At 40.9% G+C, this 22358-nt stretch overlaps 1 protein-coding gene across 6 annotated transcripts in view; it reads left to right on the top strand.

Moving 5' to 3' along the window:
- Positions 1–22358, top strand: part of RASAL2 (RAS protein activator like 2) — a 279543-nt gene that overhangs the window by 170519 nt on the left and 86666 nt on the right. Inside the window, exon 1 of one of the 6 annotated variants that reach the window (XM_042463811.1) lies at positions 14007–14345. The exons of the other annotated variants lie outside the window; for them this stretch is intronic. Within the exon in view, the coding sequence (XP_042319745.1) occupies positions 14240–14345 (106 nt within the window). The 5' untranslated portion in view covers positions 14007–14239. Of the gene's footprint in view, positions 1–14006; positions 14346–22358 lie in introns of those variants that run through there. 6 annotated transcript variants of the gene reach the window in all.

Genomic DNA, 22358 nt, shown 5'->3' with positions numbered 1-22358 from the left:
ATCTGTGGATGCTCACGTCCTATTAAATACAATGACATAGTAAAATGGTGTTCCTTATATAAAATGGAAAATCAAGGTTTGCTATTTGGAATTTATTCTTTTTTGGAATGTTTTCAAGCTGTGGATGCTTGAATCTGTGGATAAAAAATTTGTGGATAAGGAGGGCTGATTGTACAGTACGCCCGCATCATATGCGGCTTTCAGCATACGCTAAAAGCCACCCAGGGAGAAGGGGCGGCGCGTCCCATGGGGATGAATGAGGTGTGCACCAGTGGTACACGTGTGCGGACGCACCACCACATGCACAAGCCCTATTCATTTAAATGAGGTTCGAGCATAGGCAGTATTTGCTTTACGTGGGGGAGTCCGGAATGGATCCCCCATGTAAAGCAAAGGTGCACTGTACTTCTAACACAAAATGATATCTTTTGTTTTGAAGCTCCATGATTGCTAACTTGAAAGCATCATTTAAGGGTGCTATTAAGGTGTGTGTATGTTGTGGCGATTGCGGGGGGGAGGGGGAGGTTTTGGAATAATTTGTATAAATGTTACTGTCCTTTTTAAAGTTCTCCGATGAACCTTTCTGCATTAATCTTATGATGTTTTAATTTGTTGTTTTAGCTTTTAGATTGTGCGCCATAGGCAGGTTTTTTATATATTCTTGATTTTACTTGGTTTTGTACAGCACCATGTAGATTTATGGCGCTTTATAAATAAAGCTAATAGTAATAATAATAATAACAATAACAATAACAATAATAATAATAATAATAATAATCTGGTCAACATGTACATTTCAGCCATATTGTAGATTTTCATCAACCAATTTTCCTTTGTTGGTCACATTTCCTCTTTCCAATTCTGGACCTACATCAAAAATAAATCTAGAGCTTGCTGAGTACCATATATACTCGACTATACGTCGACCTCATTTATAAGTCGAGGGCAAGTTTTGCGGCCAAAATTAGGGATTTTGATATGATTTGTTTTTTTTTTTTATGACCTGTGGATAAGTCAAGGGTAAAACTTAGGGGATATAGCAAAGGATCTAAAGGATGAAGCAAAAGAAAACAGTGCCAAAAAACTTACAAAATTCCAGCAGACATAACTGTTTGTGCTCATGCAAAAAGCTGGATCCATGCAAGAGTCGGTGTGTGTGTGTATGTGTGCTTCCAGGACAGATTATACTCTTGCCTTTCACTGTGGATCATTCCTTTTTTAAAATAAAAGTTAAGATATAGTACTTACATTGACCTGTGGATAAGTCAACTCAGTTTTTTGGGGTATTTTTTTTTAACCTAAATTTCTAGGTTTATACATGAGTATGTACAGTGTGTGATCCCTTCCTAATTGCAGAAAAGTAAGAGAGTGTTGAGTGGAGAAAGCTGTGCTATCCTGAGTTAGTCCTACATGAACCACCCCCCACAATTGCCACAACATAAACACACCTTAATAGCACCCATAAATTATGCTTTCAAGTTAGGATGGAGATGTGATTGTTTTTAGAATTAGGATCAGGCACTGTGTTCCTGTTGTTAGAATCATTCAAGCGCTGTTATTAAATAGAGACTTCACCTCCAAAATCATCAGTGGCCTTGTCCTCCGCCTATACTAATATCATTTCCCAGTGTATTTCACTGGGTAGTGACTTTTGCCACGTTCAGTTTTTGCCCTTATGCTAGGAACTTCTACTTGAAATACCTATATGACAAGTAGACAACTCCTGTCCTCCACATTTTCTGGACTGTCATATCTCTAATCCATTACTCTAGGCTATACTGACTGATGGGTTGGCAGTAATTGCCCTCACTTGACCAACATGGTGCTGCCTTTCTTTCTTGGTTAAGATTCCTTATTAAAATCCACATTTCTACTGTAGTCTTTTGGTATAGCCCTTAATCCTCATCCTGTGTGATGCCTATGTACATGCAATATTCTTCACTTGTTTACACTCAGTTATGTCTTCCTCTTCCAGCAGTACATATTTAGATTACATATTCCCTGGGGCAGGCACCTTTGTTGCTTTTAAAATCCAGTGTATATCGATACTGTATAAACAAAAACAATAGTAATATGTCTCACATCCATCTGGCAGAAGTGTATTCCTGCTAAACAGGTCCCATCTTGCAGCTATGCCCATGTGAAGGGCAGTTGAGCTATACTGTGTATAAACACAGCTGGGTGTTGTCACTAAATCAAGCATTGACTTCTTCATTATAATTATTCATTTTTCTTGCATTTTCTAACTGCAGAAGTATTGGTAGTAGGCTGAAGAGGACATCATCACTTGCAGTTGCTGCCCATAGGCCAGAGGGTCTCCATTATGGTCCCCACGTTTGGGAAATACATAACAAGGTACTTAGGATAAAACAAACACCGAAGGAAGGACCATAGTGATCAGCTGGAGGTGTTTAGCCTGTAGAAGAGAGAAGATTAAGAGGTGATAGGATAGCCCTGTTTAAATATTTGAAGGGATGTCACCTTGAGGAGGGAGCAAGCTTGTTTGCTGATGCTCCAGAGAATAGGATCCAGAGCAATGGATGCAAGCTCCAGGAAAAGAGATTCCACCTCAGCATTAGGAGGAACTTCTTGACAGTGAGGGCTGTTCAACAATGGAACACACTCCCTCGGAGTGTAGTGGAGTCTCCTTCCTCAGAGGTCTTTAAACAGAGGCTGGATGGCCATCTGTCAGGGATGTTTTGATTGATATTCCAGCATGACGGGGGTTGGACTGGATGGCCCTTGTAGTCTCTTCCAACTCTATGATTCTATGAGAACAAACAAAGGTAATCCAGGAATGGAATGGAAATTACCTTTATCCCCCAGCACAATCAATCATTATATCGTGTGGATGCAGCACTCCTATTAGAACTAGAAACTGGAAAGGAACAGTAGAATGTATTGGTTCTCCTCTGCCTTCTTAATCACTCAGGGCATACATGAAACTGTGCACCTTACAGTGTGATCTAGTCTGTGATCTAGAACAAACTACCACATCTGAGCATAGAATGAGAAGATAGCCCTTTGCCCTACAGGGCTTACAGTTGAGAAACAGATGTGAGGAAAGCAGAGGTAACCTTGTAAAGAGTGTGCTGTAAGATCAGTTATGTGTACTTAAGAATAGTTATGGAAAGATATTGGGGTAAATATCTCAGTAAACAATATAATGGACTTATAGGCGGGTTACAAACCGCCATAAAGTACGTATTCACTACGTATTAGGGTTAGGAAGGGGCAGTGCTTCCGCACCCCCTAACCCTAGTACGTAGTGAATACATTCCACACGGCCGCCGCCATATTGACATAGCGGACGCTATGCGTCCACACATCGAGCGGCACTTATGATGTCGCGAGTGCGCCATTGGCGCCTTGCAGCATCATAACTGCGCTGCAGGAAGAAGCTCCATTTTGGAGCTTCTTTTTTGTTCCGCTGCTGCGGCTCCCTCGCGGAGCAAACAGCAGCGCCAGCAGACGGTCTGTAACGCACCATTGGGTAGGTCAGCAGTATTATCTTAAAATGGTGCTAAAACACACTACAGAAATAATCCAGTTTGAGACCACTTTAACTGTCCTGGCTCAATGCTAGAGAATCCTGGGAATTGTAGTTTTGTGAGATATCTAGCCTTCTTTGTCAGGATTGTTTGGTGTCACAAGAAGCTGCAATTCCCAGGATTTCCTAACACTAAGCCAGGGCAGTTAACGCAGTCTCAGACTGGATTATTTCTGCGGTGTGTTTTGGACCGTGGAGAACTACAGTAATATCTGTTTGCTTGAGATAATATCTGAAGCAAGGTTTTAATAGCTGATAGCTGCTAAACCACATCAACATTTTGTAAATTCTTTTTATCATTCTTTTTATTTTTAATGTTTCATCCTTTATCTTGTCCCTTTGGTTAATTATGCTCAAATGTCCTCTTTGTTCTATGGATTACAGTTTTTAAATGGAACCTGTCTTAAGTAAAATATAATCCCTTTGTCAAAAATGTGTAAAATAAACACGCCTGTTGCACTTTTTTGGAACTGTTGATTTCACTGTTTCTCATCTGTATTTCCATGAGCCTGAAATACTAGCCAGCATGATCTAGTGGTTTGAGCATGGGACTAGGATGTCAGGAGATCAGGATTTGAATCTCAGCTCAACTATGGTTAACCTTGGAGAAGTCATACTCTTTATAACTCAGAAGAAGGCAATAGCGATCCTCTGAATATATCTTGCTGAGAGAACCCTATGGCAAGGTTGCCATAAGCAGGGTCAATTTAAAGGCCCACCACAACAACAGTGAAAGGATGGCTGAAGAATGGTGTTTGTCAAGCCTTGTGATATTTATGTATGTAATTAGAGTAACAATATAAGAAACAGAAAAACACAGTTCTACTTTTAATAGGCACTTAGAAGAGAGCATTTTAACAACTGTAGCATGCCATGCAGGATTGACTAAACCTGCAGCTGTTGAAAGTCTGTTTTCTACACACTAGAGTCACATCCGCATTTGAATGCAACTACCTTATGTGTATTGTTTGCATTTTTTTTTTCAATTTGCTTATCCCACATGTAAAGAGACTTCCTTAAAAACCTATCGTGCAACTTGGGTTTGCACAGAGATACATATGATGCTTATGATGGTTTTGTATCCCAAAACATGGTAACAAGAGGATAGAATCACCATGTTCAGGGAAACCCGATATTTGCAAAACTATAAAAATATTTGTCATTTAAAAAATGTTGCTCCCCCCCCAAAAAAAAAAATCCTTTAAAGGCTGAGCATAATTAGTGGCCATAAAAAGTTAGATGTTGTTTGCAGGGAGTAGGGCACAAGAAAGGTGAGTGAGTGTGTTGCATGCATAAGAGAATGAGAGAGGACTCTTCCCCCTTTCCTCATGTGATGGCATATTTTCCTTGCCAATAGTTTTCAACCTAGTCATTTGGTTTCCTGGCAAATGCTTCCTACCTTGGGCTATGTAAGCACAGTACAGACTTTAAAAGCCTCCCTCACTACTAGGCAACATAATGGTGATCTCTGTTGTTTTGAACAACATATGGGTGGATTCTCTTCATAGTTTTGACAATGCTGGTCCTTCATTAGCCATGGGAGTTTCTGTAATGACATAAAGGCACTCCCTGTATTTCTGCTCTGCCGCCTCCTCCTCCTGACCTTGTTTCTTGCTGAACAAGACTGGTTGAAAGAGTGGTTTTGGGCACCTCCTCAGAAAAAAGTAATACTAATTCAGAGAACACAGTGAAATATCCTCTTATCTTGTTTACAGTCCAGAGTTAAGGAAACACTCCTTTAAGATCCTCAGAAGCAATGGTGAGCCTTAGCTATGGATGAAATCACTCAGCTGCTTCCTCTGTTTTAGCTGCTTTAACACTGCCTACTTGCTGCTTCTACCTTCAAACAGTCGTGGAATGCTGTTCTCCAGTAATTTTTCCAGAACTTTAACCCAAACATAATTATGGCGAGGTACAGACCGCCAAAAAGAGGTGCCTCCTCAGCGCCTCTTTGCTGCACAAGAGCGCTGCTGCCTACATATGGCGCTGCGCAGCTGCACAGCAAAGAAGGAGCTGCAAAAAGTGGCTCCTTTTTTGTGGCGCCACAAAGCACCAGAGACAGCTCCGTTACGTCACAGCTGCGCAGCGCTATTTGTAGGCGGCACAGCTGTGGCATAATCATCATGCGCACCGTTTGTATGTCGCTGTGCAACTGCAGTGCGCTGACAATGTGCTAGGGATGCGGGGCATGTGCACGCGCCGCCCCAAGGCAACCCTAGCACGTGGTGGACGCGCTGCAAAGGGCCCATTTGGAGAGGGCCTATATTTCATGAAACCTTACAGAAATACAGAGGGATAGTGTGGGGCAGTGGGGGGAACATTTGGCTCACTACATAGCTCTCTTTTCACATCATTGAAAGCATCTGTGAAGGAAGAGAGTGTATGGTGCCACCTCTCAGTTTCTCTTTCTCGGTAGTGCTCCTCAGCAGCGGAAAACACTGAAAAGTCATCTGCTCCACCTGGAATCTCAAGCATTATTGCTATCTATAAGAAAGATTTTAGGTTAAAAAAATCAGTAAGTAGATAGATAAAAATATTTGTCTTATTGTACTGTTCCAAACTGTGTCTTAGTATGAAATATATCTGATCTGACTGACTCAAGATGCACAACTGTCCCCAGGTGGCTTGTTAAGCTTCAGACAAAGTTTTTGCACCTCTTAAACTGATGCAAACCTAGCAGGTCTGCCAAGCATCTGCTCAGTATGAAGCTAAAGCCAAGTGATGCTCTCTAATGAGTACATCTGTAGTGTACTACACTAATCAACCAGTTCAGGAGTCAGCCATGCTTGTGAAAGAAAATGTGGTGCCTTCCCATCTCTGTCACACTCCCTTGGTCCTTGCGCACATGTAGAAACTGAAACGGGGGGGGGGGGGAATAGTGAGTTTGTGGTGGCATTCGATGATCAGAAGTCCCCATTGATTGACAGAATAAATGATGGCTAGCTCTTACAAGGACATTTTGTTGGCTGATATGGAAGTGGATTAATTTAATTCTAATGTTAGCAAGACACTTTGTTCAGGAGTAATTGCAGAAAGTGAGTGCTCTCCTAGCCCCATGCTATGATGCTGATACTTCATGGCTAGTGCAGTCATTATGATGGATGGCATTAAGGCAGACAAGGCATTTGCTCATGATTTTCTTTTTTGAGGGGCTGCTCTGCTTTAGTATACTAATAATGGCATAGCCCATACCTCACTGATCACTGCAGCTGGGCCAATCCAGCGCAGCAGATGAGGAGCTTAGTACTTAGCTGGCTCCAGCAAGCCTGTGATTGCCTTACCATCTGAAAGGAGCAGGCAAGGACAAGAGAGATGGAGCAGTGTTGATGACTGACATCACCTATTCCACCACCGTTAAGGCGGAGAGCACCTGACTCATTCAGCAAGCTTAGCTTGTTATGGTTATTTTAACCAACACCAGAGGGGAGGGGAGGGGAGCAGATCCTTTAAAGAGCTACACGTCCATTTGTGGACATGTATTGAGGAGCTGGTGGGTTCTAGGGTCTTCAGATGGTGCAAATACAAGAATAGTCAAGCCAGTATGATGCTGCAACAGTGGGGCCATGAAAAACACAGCCTGTGGTTTTCTTGTTCACCTAAACTGTGTCACAAATTGGCAGAAACGTTTTTCTTTCTTTTTTTCTATGAGGGATACAAATTTGCTGACTTTGATGGAGATAGAAGGAAATTTAAGTATGAATTTTCATACCAATAGTTAGTTACCTAAAACCCTCAGAGCCTTATCCTGACATTACAGATCTCTGACTTGCCAACTTAGCTTGCCTATGTTGTTCTAACATGCCAAAGGCTGTTCACCTTGGAGACCTGCTGCAGATATGGGTAGGGCCTATTGCAAGATTTACACCCTTTCCCCCAGATTTTCAAGCATCCTAAATCTGTAAGTGAACTGGAAACTGAACACACTATAATTTACACTTTCCAGAAGTGTGTACATAAATGTTAATGTTAGTTAAAAGTATGGACACAAATGCTTTGTATTGTGAGGAAATCACTTGTAAAAAATAAACAGGGGAAGTGTATACAAAACAGATAGTTTTAAGAGAAATTCATGTAAACATTCATATGGATTTTTGTACAGCTTCTCACCTGCTCGCCTGAAAAATCTTTCTAACACATTTGTATTAAATCATAGAATCATTTGGTAACAGGCAGAAACTAATTCACGGCTTGGAAAATGAGAAAGTAAGCCAAACCAACGCAGTCAGATTCACCCAATTCTTAGCTTCGTGTTCTTTCAAGTTCCCAGGTTACCAGAGGAGTTGCATTACTACCTGTATGCTGTACATCTTTTGTATTATACAGAAAGCCCAGTATAGTATGGATTTCTAAATGTCTTGACATTACATTATATATAGCATGATGCATTTTGATCTCTCGTTGCTCATCTTGTTATGCGGTGCATGAGGAAGCAGGCATTTCCAATACACTACATACACACTTCCCTCCAGCTCTCAATTAGCTTCACACATTTTAGTAAGAATCCTTTCAGTGGTGTCCCAGTATTGATTGCACATACTGCCATGAAAGGAGTGATTGACTATAGTAAGGCTGGTCAATGAAGACCCCCTTGCACTGTTCTGAGTCATATAGTGTCCAGTTCCTTGCTAATGCACATTTGTAGTATTAGCACTGCTCAGGTTTTTGCATGCTTACCATCTCTCTCCATAGTTGAAAGGGCTACATTTGCATGCATTATGATTGACCATATTATTAGATTGCTTTATAAATGCTCATCTCCAAACTTTGGTGAAGCTTTGCTTTTCAGTAATGTGACTTCTAAATCCGTAGGGTAGCAAAAGCTGCTTAGCTTCCTAGATTTCAGTGCTGTAAGTGTATAGGTGACAGCACTCCCCTAAGAGATGGAAAGTCAGGAGCATATCCAATTTTATATATATATATATATATATATATATATATATATATATATATATATATATATCACATCACATTATCACATCACATTGTTCCATCCTATTTGGGGATAAGATGCCTCAACATTTATGTCCATGTTTTGATCTACGGTTAACACTTGGGAGCAAGGGCACACTTGAATCAGGTGATTTAAGGAAAGGTTTTGAATTTTATTCCATCACTTGTTCCAAATGACTTTCCATGGTGCATGCAAAATATCAAGATCCTCTTTGCAAAGAAAGAGAGAATTATAAAGCTGCTTTGGCTTGCCTGCTATCCTAGCCCTTTATGATTGAGGAAAGGGCATTCACATTTCAGGTTTTACATAATCTGTTTACAAGCAGAAGAATCTTCTGTCACATGATGCTCAAATTGGGGTTTTAGACATATATAGAGGACCAGGCTTTTGAAAGCATAAAAAATATTTTTTCTTGCTTTTTTCTCTGAAAAATACTTGTTTTATAATATTCAAAAAAGGCATAAACTGAATAGCCTCTGCAAGTATTTGAACAGAAGCCCAGCTTTTTCTTCTGCACAAACTTGGATTACGATTATATGGGTGGGTGTTCCCTGAAATCTAATTGACATGATTCAGTCAGACTTTGCATTATATCCTTTAACTGCTTTTGCTGCATCCTTCCTCACTGTAAATGCCACCCCATATAGAGTTTAATTGATCACAAAACATCTTACTAAATGATGAAGTAAATACTGTTTGCTAAAATATGTACAGTACTTCATTGATAATTTTCCTTCTTAGTTAGCTGAGGTCAAACAGTAGTCATTTATTGTGTTGTAAGGCAGTCTCATAGGTATAGCTACAAATGATACTAGTCTGCAGAAAGTACTAGTACAGCAACTTATTCATATCAATCCAAGTCATTTCACAGCGCATGGGGGGGGGGGGGAAGCACATTTTCAATCAATTTACAAAAAGTTTCACATCTGCTTCCCTGGGGGCAAATATTCCTTGTCTAAGGCAAACTGTCTTATAGTTTTTACATGCTTAGTGAAAGGATTGTTGCTTGCAGTATGTCTTTTCATGACTGCAGCTTCCAGGGAAAGGTTAAGATGGAGCTCTTTTCTTTGACATTCAGTATGTACAGTATATGCTTTTCTTTTGTATGGAGAAGCATTTCATCATGCATGTCCCCACCAGCCCTGTAATGGTATACTCCTAGCACAGTTTTATCACTTCAGAGAAAACCCAGATATACTCTGATCTCTCAGAGAAGCTTAAAATTCCTTGGTGCTTTGTGAATTTTGCTGGCTGTGCATTTCATTTCTATGCATTCTTTTTCCATTCAAGCATATGTATGTTACACTTGCCCTCTTTTACTGTTTTCTTCTTTGAGAAAAAATAATTACAGTGCACCCTTGCCTTATGCGGGGGATCCATTCTGGCATATGCTTGAGCCCCATTGAAAACAATGGGATTTGTGCATGCAACACGCGCCCCATTGCCTGTCCCTTTGTACGGCTTTCAGCGTAAGCTGTTTAAAACAAAAATGATGTGGAAGATCCCTGGTTGGATACCACAATGGTTTGTTGGTGCTGCTGCTATTTGTTTGGTTTTGTACTTTTAATAAAAGCAATCCTGTCTCTTTGGAATAGGACTGGGGACATTGTTGAACAGTGGCTCCACTCTTTCTTGGAGGCACACATTCAGAAAGCAGTACTGGGGATGTCTGTTCAGCACCCTAGCTGTTGGTCTATGGAGTCCTTCAAGGTTTGGTTTAGGCTCCATGCTGCTTTAACATATATATAGTATGTGACATCACTGGGAGATGTTGTCTGAGGTTTTGGGGTCATGTGTCATCAGTATGTTGATGACACTCAGCTCTGTTTCACCTTTCCATCGAACATCAAGGAAGTTGTTCTTGGGTTAAACTGGTGTCAGTCATCATGAATGGACTGGATGAGGGCAAACAAAGTGAAGCTTAATCCAGACAAGGCAGAAGGCACTCTAGGTCAGTGGTGAGACAGTTCAGAAAACAGATATTTAGCCCCATTTGTTAGATGGGGGCATACCCCTCATGAACATGTTCACAGTTTGAGTATACTTTTGGATTCTAGAAGCTCAGATTTCAGTGTGGCCAGGGTTGCATTTGCACAGTTAGTGCACTAGGTGTGCCATTCCAGGAGATGTTAGATCTTGCCACAATACAACATTATCCCATTCAGACTGCTGTAACACTCTATATGAGGTTGCCTTTGGAAACTTTAGCAGGTTTTAAATGCTGCAGCCAGGCTGCTGACCAGGTTTGGTTATAGGGGACAGTTGACTCCCTTGTTGAAACAGCCACACTGGCTCCTGGTCCAATTCTAAGCAGAATTCAAAGTATGGATTATGACCTGTAAAGCCCTGCATAGGTGAGGTCTCAACTATTTGGAAAACTGCATCATCCTTTGTGAGCCTGCCCTGATTCTAAGATGTTTGGGGGTTGGACTGTTTCTTCGTACTACCACTGTCACAAGACTGCTTGATGAGGACCCAAAAAAGATCCTCCTCCTTAGCTACTTCCAGACTGTGGTCGTATCTTGATGCTCAGCTCCCCCTATTCTTGCCCTATTTCTGCTGATAGGCAGAGATCTTTTTCTTTAGACAGGCCTTTGTCTTTCAGTTCAGTATATAGAAGAGTTTAACAGGGTAGGTTAGATTTTTACCTTCTGAGTTGTAGACATGTTATTAAATTCATTTTGATGAAGGGTTTTTAAAAAAGTTTTTATATATTGTTTTAATTGTAATTCGTTTTAACCTACATTGAGCCATCTTGAGTCCCACACTGGGAAAAAAACAGGATATAAATTAGATAGGTATATAAATAAAAGTGAGCAAACACAAATGCAAGGAATTTGATTGTGTCTTCTTGCATGGTAAGGGTTGGACTGGATGGGTCTTGTGGTCTATTCCAACGCTATATGAATTGTGCTATATAGCCTCTAGCTTGATCTAAATATCTCCCTTTGCATTACAGGTTCCTCTATTGTACTTATGTTTTTTACCCTTTGGGTGCAACGACAGTTTTCAAAGAGTAATTTAGACTGAGAACAAGTTGAAGGTGCTGCATTCCCCAATAGTTTTTATAGCTGATCACTGATCTCTTGTGCCATTTCTGTTTTTGTTCTACAGGATTCACAGGCAGGATCTAGTCTAGTATGAGATAACTGAAACTGTGTTATGAGAAGGTCCTGGTCCCACTTCAGGTACTGAAAGGAATAAAACAAGTGTGGGCAAACTACAGCTCTCCAGATGTTGCTGAATTACACTTTCCATCACTCTAAGCCGGCATAGCCGGTGGTGCAGAATGCTGGGAGATGCAGCCCAGCCACATCTGGAGGACTGCATATGGAATACAAAATTTAGTCCTGTGATTAGGAGGCAGAAAGAAGTCACTTATGTTTCCATTGAACATGGTACGAATACTCAACTCCTTGCCTTCTTCTCTCCTTAGGCTCTCGCTGAAACTGTTTAAAAAGACATTTAAACACTGTCCCCAAACACTTGTAGTGGTGCAATTCATTCATTTTTGTAAGATATATGACACATTTAGTGGGTTCTTCTGTTAAGTCTCCTATTAAAAACTTCTGATGAGAGTAAGGGACTCCCGTCTAATTAAATATACAATCTTTGTCTCAAAATCTGTGGCCTTTGTTTATAAACAAACTACTTTTATAGCTAGTAATAAAACGTGGGCTTTTTAAAGAGAAAACAAATTGCCTTTGAAATTGATCCAGTTTGTTTACTGAAAAGCAAGATAACTCTGTCTCCCACTTTTGAATCCTTAGAAAACTGGAAAGAATTGAAAGAAGAATCCGATGTTTGGGTTCGGATTCTTTTTACTCTGTGCACAGTAGCTCCCCAGTCCATTATTAGTCCAAATAGACCAATACTTGGTTGGTCATCAAGTAGTCCGATTCAATCAAGATTTTCAGTTGCAGAACTTTTAACCTACTTTTGGACTGACACCAACAGTGCCATGCATTCAGTTTATTTCTGCCCTGAATGGGGAGAAATATATTAGGTCAGTACTGTCCAGCATCTCAGGAAGACTCCAGGCAAAGATATATTATTCATGTCTTCTCCACTGTCAGAAGTATTTCGTCTCGTCCAGAGAACCACTAACTAACCTTCAGTTCAGCTGTGGCATTCCCAGTTCAGCACTGTCCCCCTCTTCTCATTAACTGTGGAGCTGGAGATGGCGCTTTATGAAAATTTCAGCCTCGTACACAAATGTTATGGGCTGCAGAATGTTGAAGTAATTGAAAGTTTTCCCCTGCTGGGAATTGATGCCATCTCCCCCTGCCCTGCTATTTGCTAGCTTTAATCTAATTCTTTGCTTTGCTGATCCTCATTTTTGGGTTTTTTTAATTCCCTGCTATTAAATTGGTCTGCTTTGCTTCCCCTACCTATTTTGCTGCCAAAAAGCAATCTTTAATTGGGGCTGATGGTAGCAACGCATCCACTGAAAGGGATTTGTCTCCTCCACACGCACAGACACACACACGCGCTTTTAATGTAGATTTGCTTTAAAATGGTTTTAAAAAAGGATCCTGTTCCTTTAAAAAGAGCAGTGTTTTTCCCCCTCAGAGCATCAGCTCTGGTCCCTGAGGACAAAGACCTTTTTGATTTGTGAGGCCCAGGCGTTCCTCGTTTGTCAGGGCTCATCCTTGCTTTTCATTTGTACAGACTTGTGAAATGACCCTTTAGGTCATTATATATATATATATGATTTAAACTCATCTCCTCCCCCAACCCCTTCATTGCAAGGGGGCAGATGAAGCCCCCATTGCACAGCTGCTGAGCAAGCACACGTTCACTAGATAGGGCCGACTTGTTGTGTTCCCCTCTTTTGTCAATTAAACGGACTCTTTCGGTAGCTATGGCTTCTTTGGTTCTTCCTAACTGGACTGATTTCTCCTGACCCCTTTTCTTTGTCCTCCCCAAAGGGTGAGAGGGGCCCCTATTAAGTGAGGAGACTGAGGTTGGGCTGGGCTCGCGTCAGCTGCTGCGTCTCATTCTGATGAAGAGGAGCTGTTCTTAATATCCTTAATGCTGCTGTTGGCAGTCAGAAACAGATTCCATTATTGTCGATCAATGCAGCCGCCATGCGGGAGGGAGGGAGGGGAAGCAGGGAGGGGAGGGGCTCTTCCTATTCACAGATTGATCAACCTGCCATTGCATGAGCAAATGCCTTGTAAAAGAGTCTGGGATGCTATTGTAATAATAGCTGGAGCAGGAAAGGGACTGGTGGCAGTGCCGTTCTCCCTGGTTCCGAGCAGAGCGTTAAATGCTCTTTCACCTTTCTTTGGAAGACTGGGAAACAAAGCTACTGAAATTTTATTTGACGTCTGCTACCCATCCACACCCCCTGCCCAAGGAAGAGAGGCACATGTTATACTTTATTGTGTTGCGTGGCTTTGCTGATCTTCCTGTGTGGGGACCAGTTTCTTTTGTCTTACTGTTCCCCTGCATTTTCAAGTGCAATTTTGACCATTTTTTTGCTATAGATTACCACTGCTATCAGATTATTTTTGCTCCTGGAGCTGTTAAACTGGAACCAAATCTTCTCTCCTGCTCCTACTCTTCCTCCATGAGATCTGTCAGCTAAGGGAGGCAGGAGTCAAGCCAGGTTGCCCTCTTGTTTCTCCATTTCATTTTCTTCTGTTCCACGAATAACTTAAGTACTGGACCCCCAGGACCATCTGCACTTTCCTGCCCTCCCTTCCCTGATTCGTTCAGCCATTGTCTCCTGTATGGAAAAGTTTTCTGGTTGGAGAATGAGTCTCCTCTCTCCTGGAGATTCAGCCGAGTGGCTGGATAGCAGCACAGAAGATGAGCGAAGCCTTCTGTCATTTCTTGGTACGGTAGGCTTGGAGTACTTCTTCCAAACTTTCTGTTGGGAAAGACTTGTTTAGATGGCTTGTTTTTCATGAAGAAATGGTTAAAGGAATGCATTTAGATGCATCGTGTTTTGAAACATGATGTTTAAAATATGGTGTCATGGAAAAATGGTTCTATTAAGCAGACAAGAGTTGAAGTGATAGGTATGTTGGTGATAGATGTATAATGTTGGTGTCAGAACTGTATACCTTAACTATGTGATTACTCTGTTTAGTGTGTTGCTGTCCACATATACTAGCCTGCTGGAATACACCTTGAACTCAGTCAGCTGAGAAAGTCTGTTTTCAGCTGATGTATGATATAAGTGCATGTCAAATTTTGCTGCCTAAACATTTCATTGTAAAGTTCCAATTACAGGAATGGTACTATATTACTGTATTAAAGCCCCATCATCATCATCATCATCATCATCATCATCATCATCATCATCATCATCATCATCGAGTTCCCAGAAGTGCTATTAGAATATGAACCATTCTACTTCTCAAATATGACACACATAAGACCAGAAGTGAAACTAGTGTACAAAATAAAAGAGTTAAGTGGCAGGTAATAGCTTATAGCCTTTTTTGTTAAACTTTAAGCTAATTTAAAAGTGGATGAATTATTAACTACAGCCAGGCCTCTTTATCCATGGACTTTTTATCCACGGATTCAACCATCCACAGCTTGAAAATATTTTCTAAAAATATAAATATAAAATATAAAGAAGCAAATCTTGATGTTGCCATTTTATAGCAGGGACATCGTTTTTTGCCATTGTATTTAATAGGACCTGAGTATTCATGGATTTTGCGATCCACAGTGGGTCCTGGAAACAAACTCTAGCACATACCAAGGGCCCACTGTATATATTTTCTGTTGTGAAATGTACAAACAGCTTTGCTGGATCAGAGTGTTCTCCATCTAGTCTTCCAATCTCATTTCATCAGTGGCCCGCCAGATGCTTTTGAATATTTACAAACAGGTTCTGATCATTACCATTTCATTTTGTGAGCCTGCATTTAGATTTAGCTATCATGGCTAATAACCATGGGCCATCCTGTACTTCGTCGTGACATAAACTGACTCTTAAAAAACCTCACACACATACAGTACATCAAAACTTCCTTCTGTATCTTGCATTTTGTCTGTTTTGTGTATATGTGTGATTTCTATCACATGTTTGGCTTCAACCCACAGGTAAGTCTTGCAGATGCATACAAGTGATAGTGTTTAACTGAAACATTGCGTATAGTGGCCTGTAGTAGTAGCTTGCTTGTCATCTGTGTCACCTGCTTGTGGAGACACAGATGTGCTGTTCATGTTGAATGTACTCCTGAAAGCCATGTCAGAAATAGTCTTATGGCTGCAGAGTGTTTCACTAGGACTGGCCACAGGATAATTAAAATCTTTGAAAATACAAGAAATGTTGAGAAATTTCCATTATTGTGCACCTCTTTGAGAGGTTGCTCTCATTTTCAAACTTTTTACTGAAACACCCTTTTCTTTAGGGGAAAAATGACTTTGAGATTATGTCTCACGGACCATAGAAAAGTCTCCAAATTGCCCAGTTGTTTATTCAGATTATGTTGTGTCATTGCTGTGTGCTTTCAAGTAGTTTCTGACTTATGGTGGCCATAAGAAGAACCTATCACAGGGGTTTCTTGGCAAGATTTGTTTAGAGGGAGTTTGCCTCTAACTTTCTTTGAGACTGAGAGTGTGTGATTTGTCAAAGATCACTCAGTGGGTTTCCATGGCCAAGTGGGGATTCAAACCTTGGTCTCCAGAGTCATGATCCAACACTGAAATCGCTCCATCACACTGGTTCTCTGTTATAGCACATACTACATTTGTATGAAGTTGATGTTGTTGCTGTTGTTATATTTGTAATCCGCCTTCCTCCCAGAATGGTCACTCGAGGTAGCTTATAGTTTAAAAGAGCGATAAAGCTAAAAAGAAACAAAAAGTGAACATAAAAAAAAAAGAATTAAGCTAGTGACAATATTTAAAACATTTCAGACCTCTAGTTAAAAGAATAAAATGGTATTTAAAAGTTTAAAGAGCTATTAAAAATAGTCCAGTTGAAAACAATTCAGCATCCCTCAGCCCGTTCTTTAAAAACTTTCTGTATTGAAAGCCAGATATTTTACAGTGTTCACACTTGAAGAAGTTTTTCTACAGTTCAGCATATTTGATGCTCCATAATTAAAAGTCTTGAGACTTCAAACTGGAAAGCAGGTGTCTGGAAGCTATTATCATTTCATTTTTAAAAAACCAGAATGTTATGTCTTGTTCATTTATAACATGTTTATCCAGTCCTTCCTCCAAAGGCTTCTTGGAAGTATATATTATTTTTTCACAATTTCATCCTGGCAACAGCCCTGTGAGGTCAGTCAAGATGAGAATGAATTTTGGTGTTGCTCACTGTTCCTGCAATCCAGGACGATGAGCTGTAGCTCAATGCAGAAAGCCTCAGTGTCAGTACCTACTGTTCCCAGTTAAAAGGATAATGGGTATCAGAGCTAAGAAAGTCTTTTGCCTAAAGGTATGGAGAGATGGGGCTGGTCAGGTAGAGAATACTGAACTACAAGAATCAATGCTCAGCACAAGGCCAGGGCTGAGAGGAAGAAAGATAGAGGCCCGTTCCGGATGGGCGTAAAGTACGTCCCCAGGACGTACTAGGGTTAGGAAAGGGCGTGCTTTACGCACGCCCCTAACCCTAGTACATCCTGGGTACGTACAAAATGGCAGCACCCGTTCTACATGTCGTGTGGCGGAAGTGACGCCACAAGTGCGCGACTAGCGACTCGCGGCACCACTTCTGTGCCATTTTCGGGCTTCTTTTTGCTGCGTCCGGAAACTGCACGGTTTGACCACTGCCGTTCCCCGATGCAGCAACTAGCAGCACTGGCAAACCGCCAATTTCAGGCGTTCTGTAACGCACCAGAGATTTTAAGCCTATGTACATCAGTTCTGTGTTGCACTGATAGGAGTAGGGTAAGAAAGGTCTCCACACCCCCTCAACTTTGCTTTTCTTTCACTTCTTTTGTAGTGCACAAAAGAGTTATTCTAGGCAAAAAGGTGGTTCTCCCACTCTTCACACAATAAGATGCACAACACAGTAGAAATGGAAGTGTCATATGTATTGCCTAGGCTGTGTAGGACCAAGCTGCCCTTTGACTTGTTCACAACAAAGCCATGGGAGCAAGGGAAGACACAAGAAAAGTCAGCTACCCAGTCCATGTGAGGTTAGGGCATGTATTTCAGTTCAGCCTTGACAGAAGATTTCAGATTCTTTTGCTGACAGAGAATTTTAGGTAGCAGGGCATGGAAAGATGGTCAGTGCTAGTCAGGGAAAGATGCATCAGTGGGTTGACCCTTCATAAGATTTTTTTAAATATTTGTATCACTAATGTAGAATCATAGAATCATAACACTGGAAGAGACCGCAAGGGCCATCCAGTCCAACCCCCTGCCATGCAGGAACTCTCAATCATCTCCCACATCTCCATGACAGATGGATGATGATGATGATGATGATGATGATGATGATGATGATGATGATGGCGGCTATCCAGCCTCTGTTTAAAGACCTCCAAAGAAGGAGACTCCATCACTCTCAGAGGGAGTGTGTTCCACTGTCAAACAGCTCTTACTGTCAGGAAGTTCCTCCTAACGTTCAGCTGGAATCTCTTTTCCTGTAGTTTGCTTCCATTGTTCCATATTCAAGTCTCTGGAGCAACAGAAAACAAGCTTGTTCCATCCTCAATGTGACACCCCTTCAGATGCTTGAACAGGGCTCTCATATCACCTCTTAACCGTCTGTTTTCCATGCTAAACATACCCAGCTCTCTAAGTCTTTCCTCATAAGGCATGGTTTCCAGGCCCTTGACCATTTTGGTGTCCCTCCTTTGGTGCCCTCCAGCTTCTCAACATCCTTTGGACAAAGACAACTTAGTCCAGTGAACACCATTATCTGAGAGAGAATTTGAACTGGGGTCTTCCCAGTCCCAGGATTGGTACAACCAACTCCCATTCTAACAAATAGTTTAATATGTTTACTATTAACTTAGTACTATCAATAGTTGTGTTGTTAATACTGGCGACCTTCCTTTATGACTAACTGAAAGAAAGAAGTTGGCAGCATGAGCTTTCGTAGACTTCAGTCTAATTCCTCAGATGCATACAATGTTTATAACAAGGTGTTGGTTTGTAATTGTTGCAGTGCCATTTTGCTCCTCTCTTCCTCCTGCCTATAAATGATTTGCTTGGCTTTTTACAGGGATGTATGTAGCTAAAACTAGGCTAGTTAAGCTGGCAATATGTTAATTAAGGAACAACATAGTGCTGCCAATGAATAAGTAGATGGATGGAAGTGTTCTTGGGAAAGAAAAGTAACTCACAGTGGGTTGTATCCAGCAGCATCTGGCTGCAAATGGAACAGATATGGCAGATGGAATAGATTCCTCTTTTATCCCTGCAGTTCTGGACACACTTCCCATATTGGGAGGAGAAGAAGGGGAAGACCTGTTGTGTCAGGAGAAGTCTGCTTGCACAATTTTAGATGTAGGCCCTCATATCTAGAACACAATCCAACTCCATATGAATAACCATGGGTTCATACAAATGTCCAATTCAGATATATTGGCCTGGCAGAGATTGTAGTGGAGCTCTCCAACAGGGCAATCAAATAGGCAAGGCAAAAGCTGAACGATATCTGGTCCCACACCACTCACCCATACACCGGATGTAACAGAGAATGAAAAGTTTAGTCTTCTTTGTAAAACACAGAATAGTGGCTTTAACTAAAGTACAAAGAAGGGAGAGAAGCGAACATCCCTACTAAGCAACCTGGGAGGTTCAGACTCCAAAGTAGTGCAATGGAGCCCAGGCACGCCTCTCTGGCATAGTTGCAAGAGTTCAAACGCTTTTGCCTCCATTCTTCATTGATAGTGCTTTGTAATTTTGTCCAAAGACAATGGATAAGTTAATAATAACAATGGCTTATTTGTGGAATAATACCTAGCTTCATACCTGTTTCAAGAAATTATAGTCGAGATGAACCACAATTTATGATTTGGAAACATGAGAGCAGAAGCTTCTGATTTCCATACCACTGAAGTGAGAAGACTGGGAGAATGCTGGAGCCTAGACTTGTGTCCATCATATAAATCATAGTTCATCATGACATCCAAACTGGACCAGTTTGAAGATGGATTGCTTTGCTAACTATATTGACAATAACAATATGAATATAATTGGTAATAATAGTTAATTTAAAATGAAAATGAATGATTCCAAGATCTTTTTCTGGCTATACCAGGAGTTGCCTTGAGAGCAAGGCCAAGATGTGTCTAGGCTCTTTACTGTAGCATTGCTTTCAAATACAGCCAATGTGGGCTCTTGAATATGTTAAATGAGATTGAATGACATTCTGCACCCATTCCAGATGAATAAGTAGTAACAGCATAGCAGGCAGTGGTGTTACACTGAAGGCCCAGCAAAAAGTGTCCCAATGAACTATGGTTCCAAAGGATATGGATCTTGGTGTTGACAGATAAGCTCACAAATTGATGTAAAGAAAATATTCCTTTTTGTCGATTTGACAATATTTTGTTACTTTTGTTAGTCAGTGTATGTATGTATATATGTATGTATCCACCTCCTTCCTATTAATCTTTCAGGGAAGATAAAATCTGTTGAATTATGTATAAACTGAATCTGTGGGTGGGCAGGGTATTACATACATTGGGCCAATGCAGCCATGGCTTTGTTATCATTTATTTAAATGTTTTTGTCTAGCTCTTATTCTGTATTACAAATCAGCACATCTAACCTGAATGAATTATCACTTACTAAAAGTTTCTAAAGAAGAAAACAAAAGAAGATGCCCAGATAAATATAAACCTACATGCAGAAGTATAATTAGGTCTTGTCCTCTCTGATGATTTTGTACTTTGAAATACCATTAATTCTGGTCTGTGAGGGCCAAGGCAGAGCTCTGTGGAATATTGTTGGAAGAAGAGTTCCACCCAGTAAGCTGAAATATGGTTTGCATGTATATTTTGCATTATAGTAACTGGATTTAAGAAAGGTGTGTGTGTCTGCCTTCAGGTCACTTGTTGACATCTGTGACTACATGAATTTCATGGGATTTCTTAGGCAAGGAATACTCCAAGGTGGTTTTGCCAGTTCCTGCCTCTGAAGTGTAGCCTATGACACCTGATATTCATTGGTATTCTCAGCCAGGTACTTAACCAAGTCTGATCCTGGTATTTTAAGGTAAAAATAAAGCAAATTTCAATACTATATTTAAGGGAGGAGCAAAACATCTCTGTATTGGATTCAACACCTTTTAATGTCTAGGAATGCTTACCTTGTGTTGTCGTGTATTTTGTTTTTGTACCCTAGCTTCATACTGTTAGTTGCCATGGACAAGAAATAAGATGAAATAGGCTGTATCTGCACTGCAGAAATAATCCAGTTTGACATCACTTTAACTACCATGGCTCAGTGCCGTGGAATACTGGGAATGGTAGTTTGTTGCATCACCAGAGCTCTCTTGACAGAGAAGGATAAATGTCTCACAACTCTACAAATCCAAGAATCATAGAATCATAGAGTTGGAAGAGACCGCAAGGGCCATCCAGTCCAACCCCCCTGTCATGCAGGAAATCCAAATCAAAGCATCCCCAACAGATGGCCATCCAGCCTCTGTTTAAAGACCTCCAAGGAAGGAGAATCCACTACACTCCGAGGAAGGAGTGTGTTCCACTGTTGAACAGCCCTTACTGTCAGGAAGTTCTTCCTAATGTTGAGGTGGAATCTCTTTTCCTGTAGCTTGCATCCATTGTTCCGGGTCCTGTTCTCTGGAGCAGCAGAAAACAAGCTTGCTCCCTCCTCAATATGACATCCTTTCACATATTTAAACAGGGCTATCATATCACCTCTTAACCTTCTCTTCTCCAGGCTAAACATCCCCAGCTCCCTGAGTCGCTGGAGATTGCATGGCATTGAGCTATGGCAGTTAAAGTGGTGTCAAACCGGATTATTTCTGCAGTGCAGATGCAGCCATAGTGTCTTCCATGTGGGGTAACTATTGCTACAAGGAACCACTTGCTATAAGGAGCCAGTTGCTATAAGGGAATGTCACTTTCAGCCACATTCCAGTGTGGCCTGTAGTGTGCACTGCCACCCTGAACCAATACAGGGATTTTAAAACAAAAATCTTGAGTTTGTCTCACCAGTTGATTAGGGTATGGTTAGTTATAGTTATTTCCCTCCTCCCCGTTCCTCTCATACAAACAACTTTGCTTTCCCTCTTGCTCTGAAGACAAGGTTTCAGGGCAGAAAATAAATAATTTATTAGTTGTGTTTTTGCTGCCATAAAGGCATTTGCATGATTTGATGACTTAGGTGCCACACCCCAAAGAAAACCTTGGCTGGCTTTGGATATTATGCACTGAGTATAGCAGATGGTAGTATGAGATGCTGTTTGCTAACCCAGTTGTGCTAACAAAATGTCTTGGGCACCCCTCTTTTAGGGATGATTCAAAGAGGTTTACTATCCTTGACCTATAATTATACTTAGAACACCAAGTCTTTCGGATTGTACCCTAGCACACAAATAACATAATAAAGTACTGCCGGGAGGAAATGACTAGATGAGTCCGCTTTGCTATATGAATTATAAGTTGCTTTCAAATAACCAGCACCATAAAATAAAAGTATAACTTGTATTTCTGAGGTGTCATCATCCGAACATAAGGAAAGCTAAAGCTCAGAATCAGTTGAGATTGGCTAGGCAAGCAAGTAGAAGGAAAAATGGCTTTTTTCAGATAAATCTGAGGCAAGAGAATTATCAAGATGACAGTGGGGCAGTTAATTCAATAATAAAATGCTAACATACTGCAGTGAAAAGGCAGAGCAATGCTTATTTTGTCTTTGTTTTCCCCAAAATGAGAACGGTGTGCTTCAGTGCAACAGCAG

The sequence above is a fragment of the Sceloporus undulatus genome, chromosome 4 (assembly GCF_019175285.1).
Source record: "Sceloporus undulatus isolate JIND9_A2432 ecotype Alabama chromosome 4, SceUnd_v1.1, whole genome shotgun sequence".
Taxonomy (NCBI): domain Eukaryota; kingdom Metazoa; phylum Chordata; class Lepidosauria; order Squamata; family Phrynosomatidae; genus Sceloporus; species Sceloporus undulatus.
Note: the sequence above shows the minus strand (reverse complement) of the source record. Positions and strands in the feature narration are given on the sequence as shown.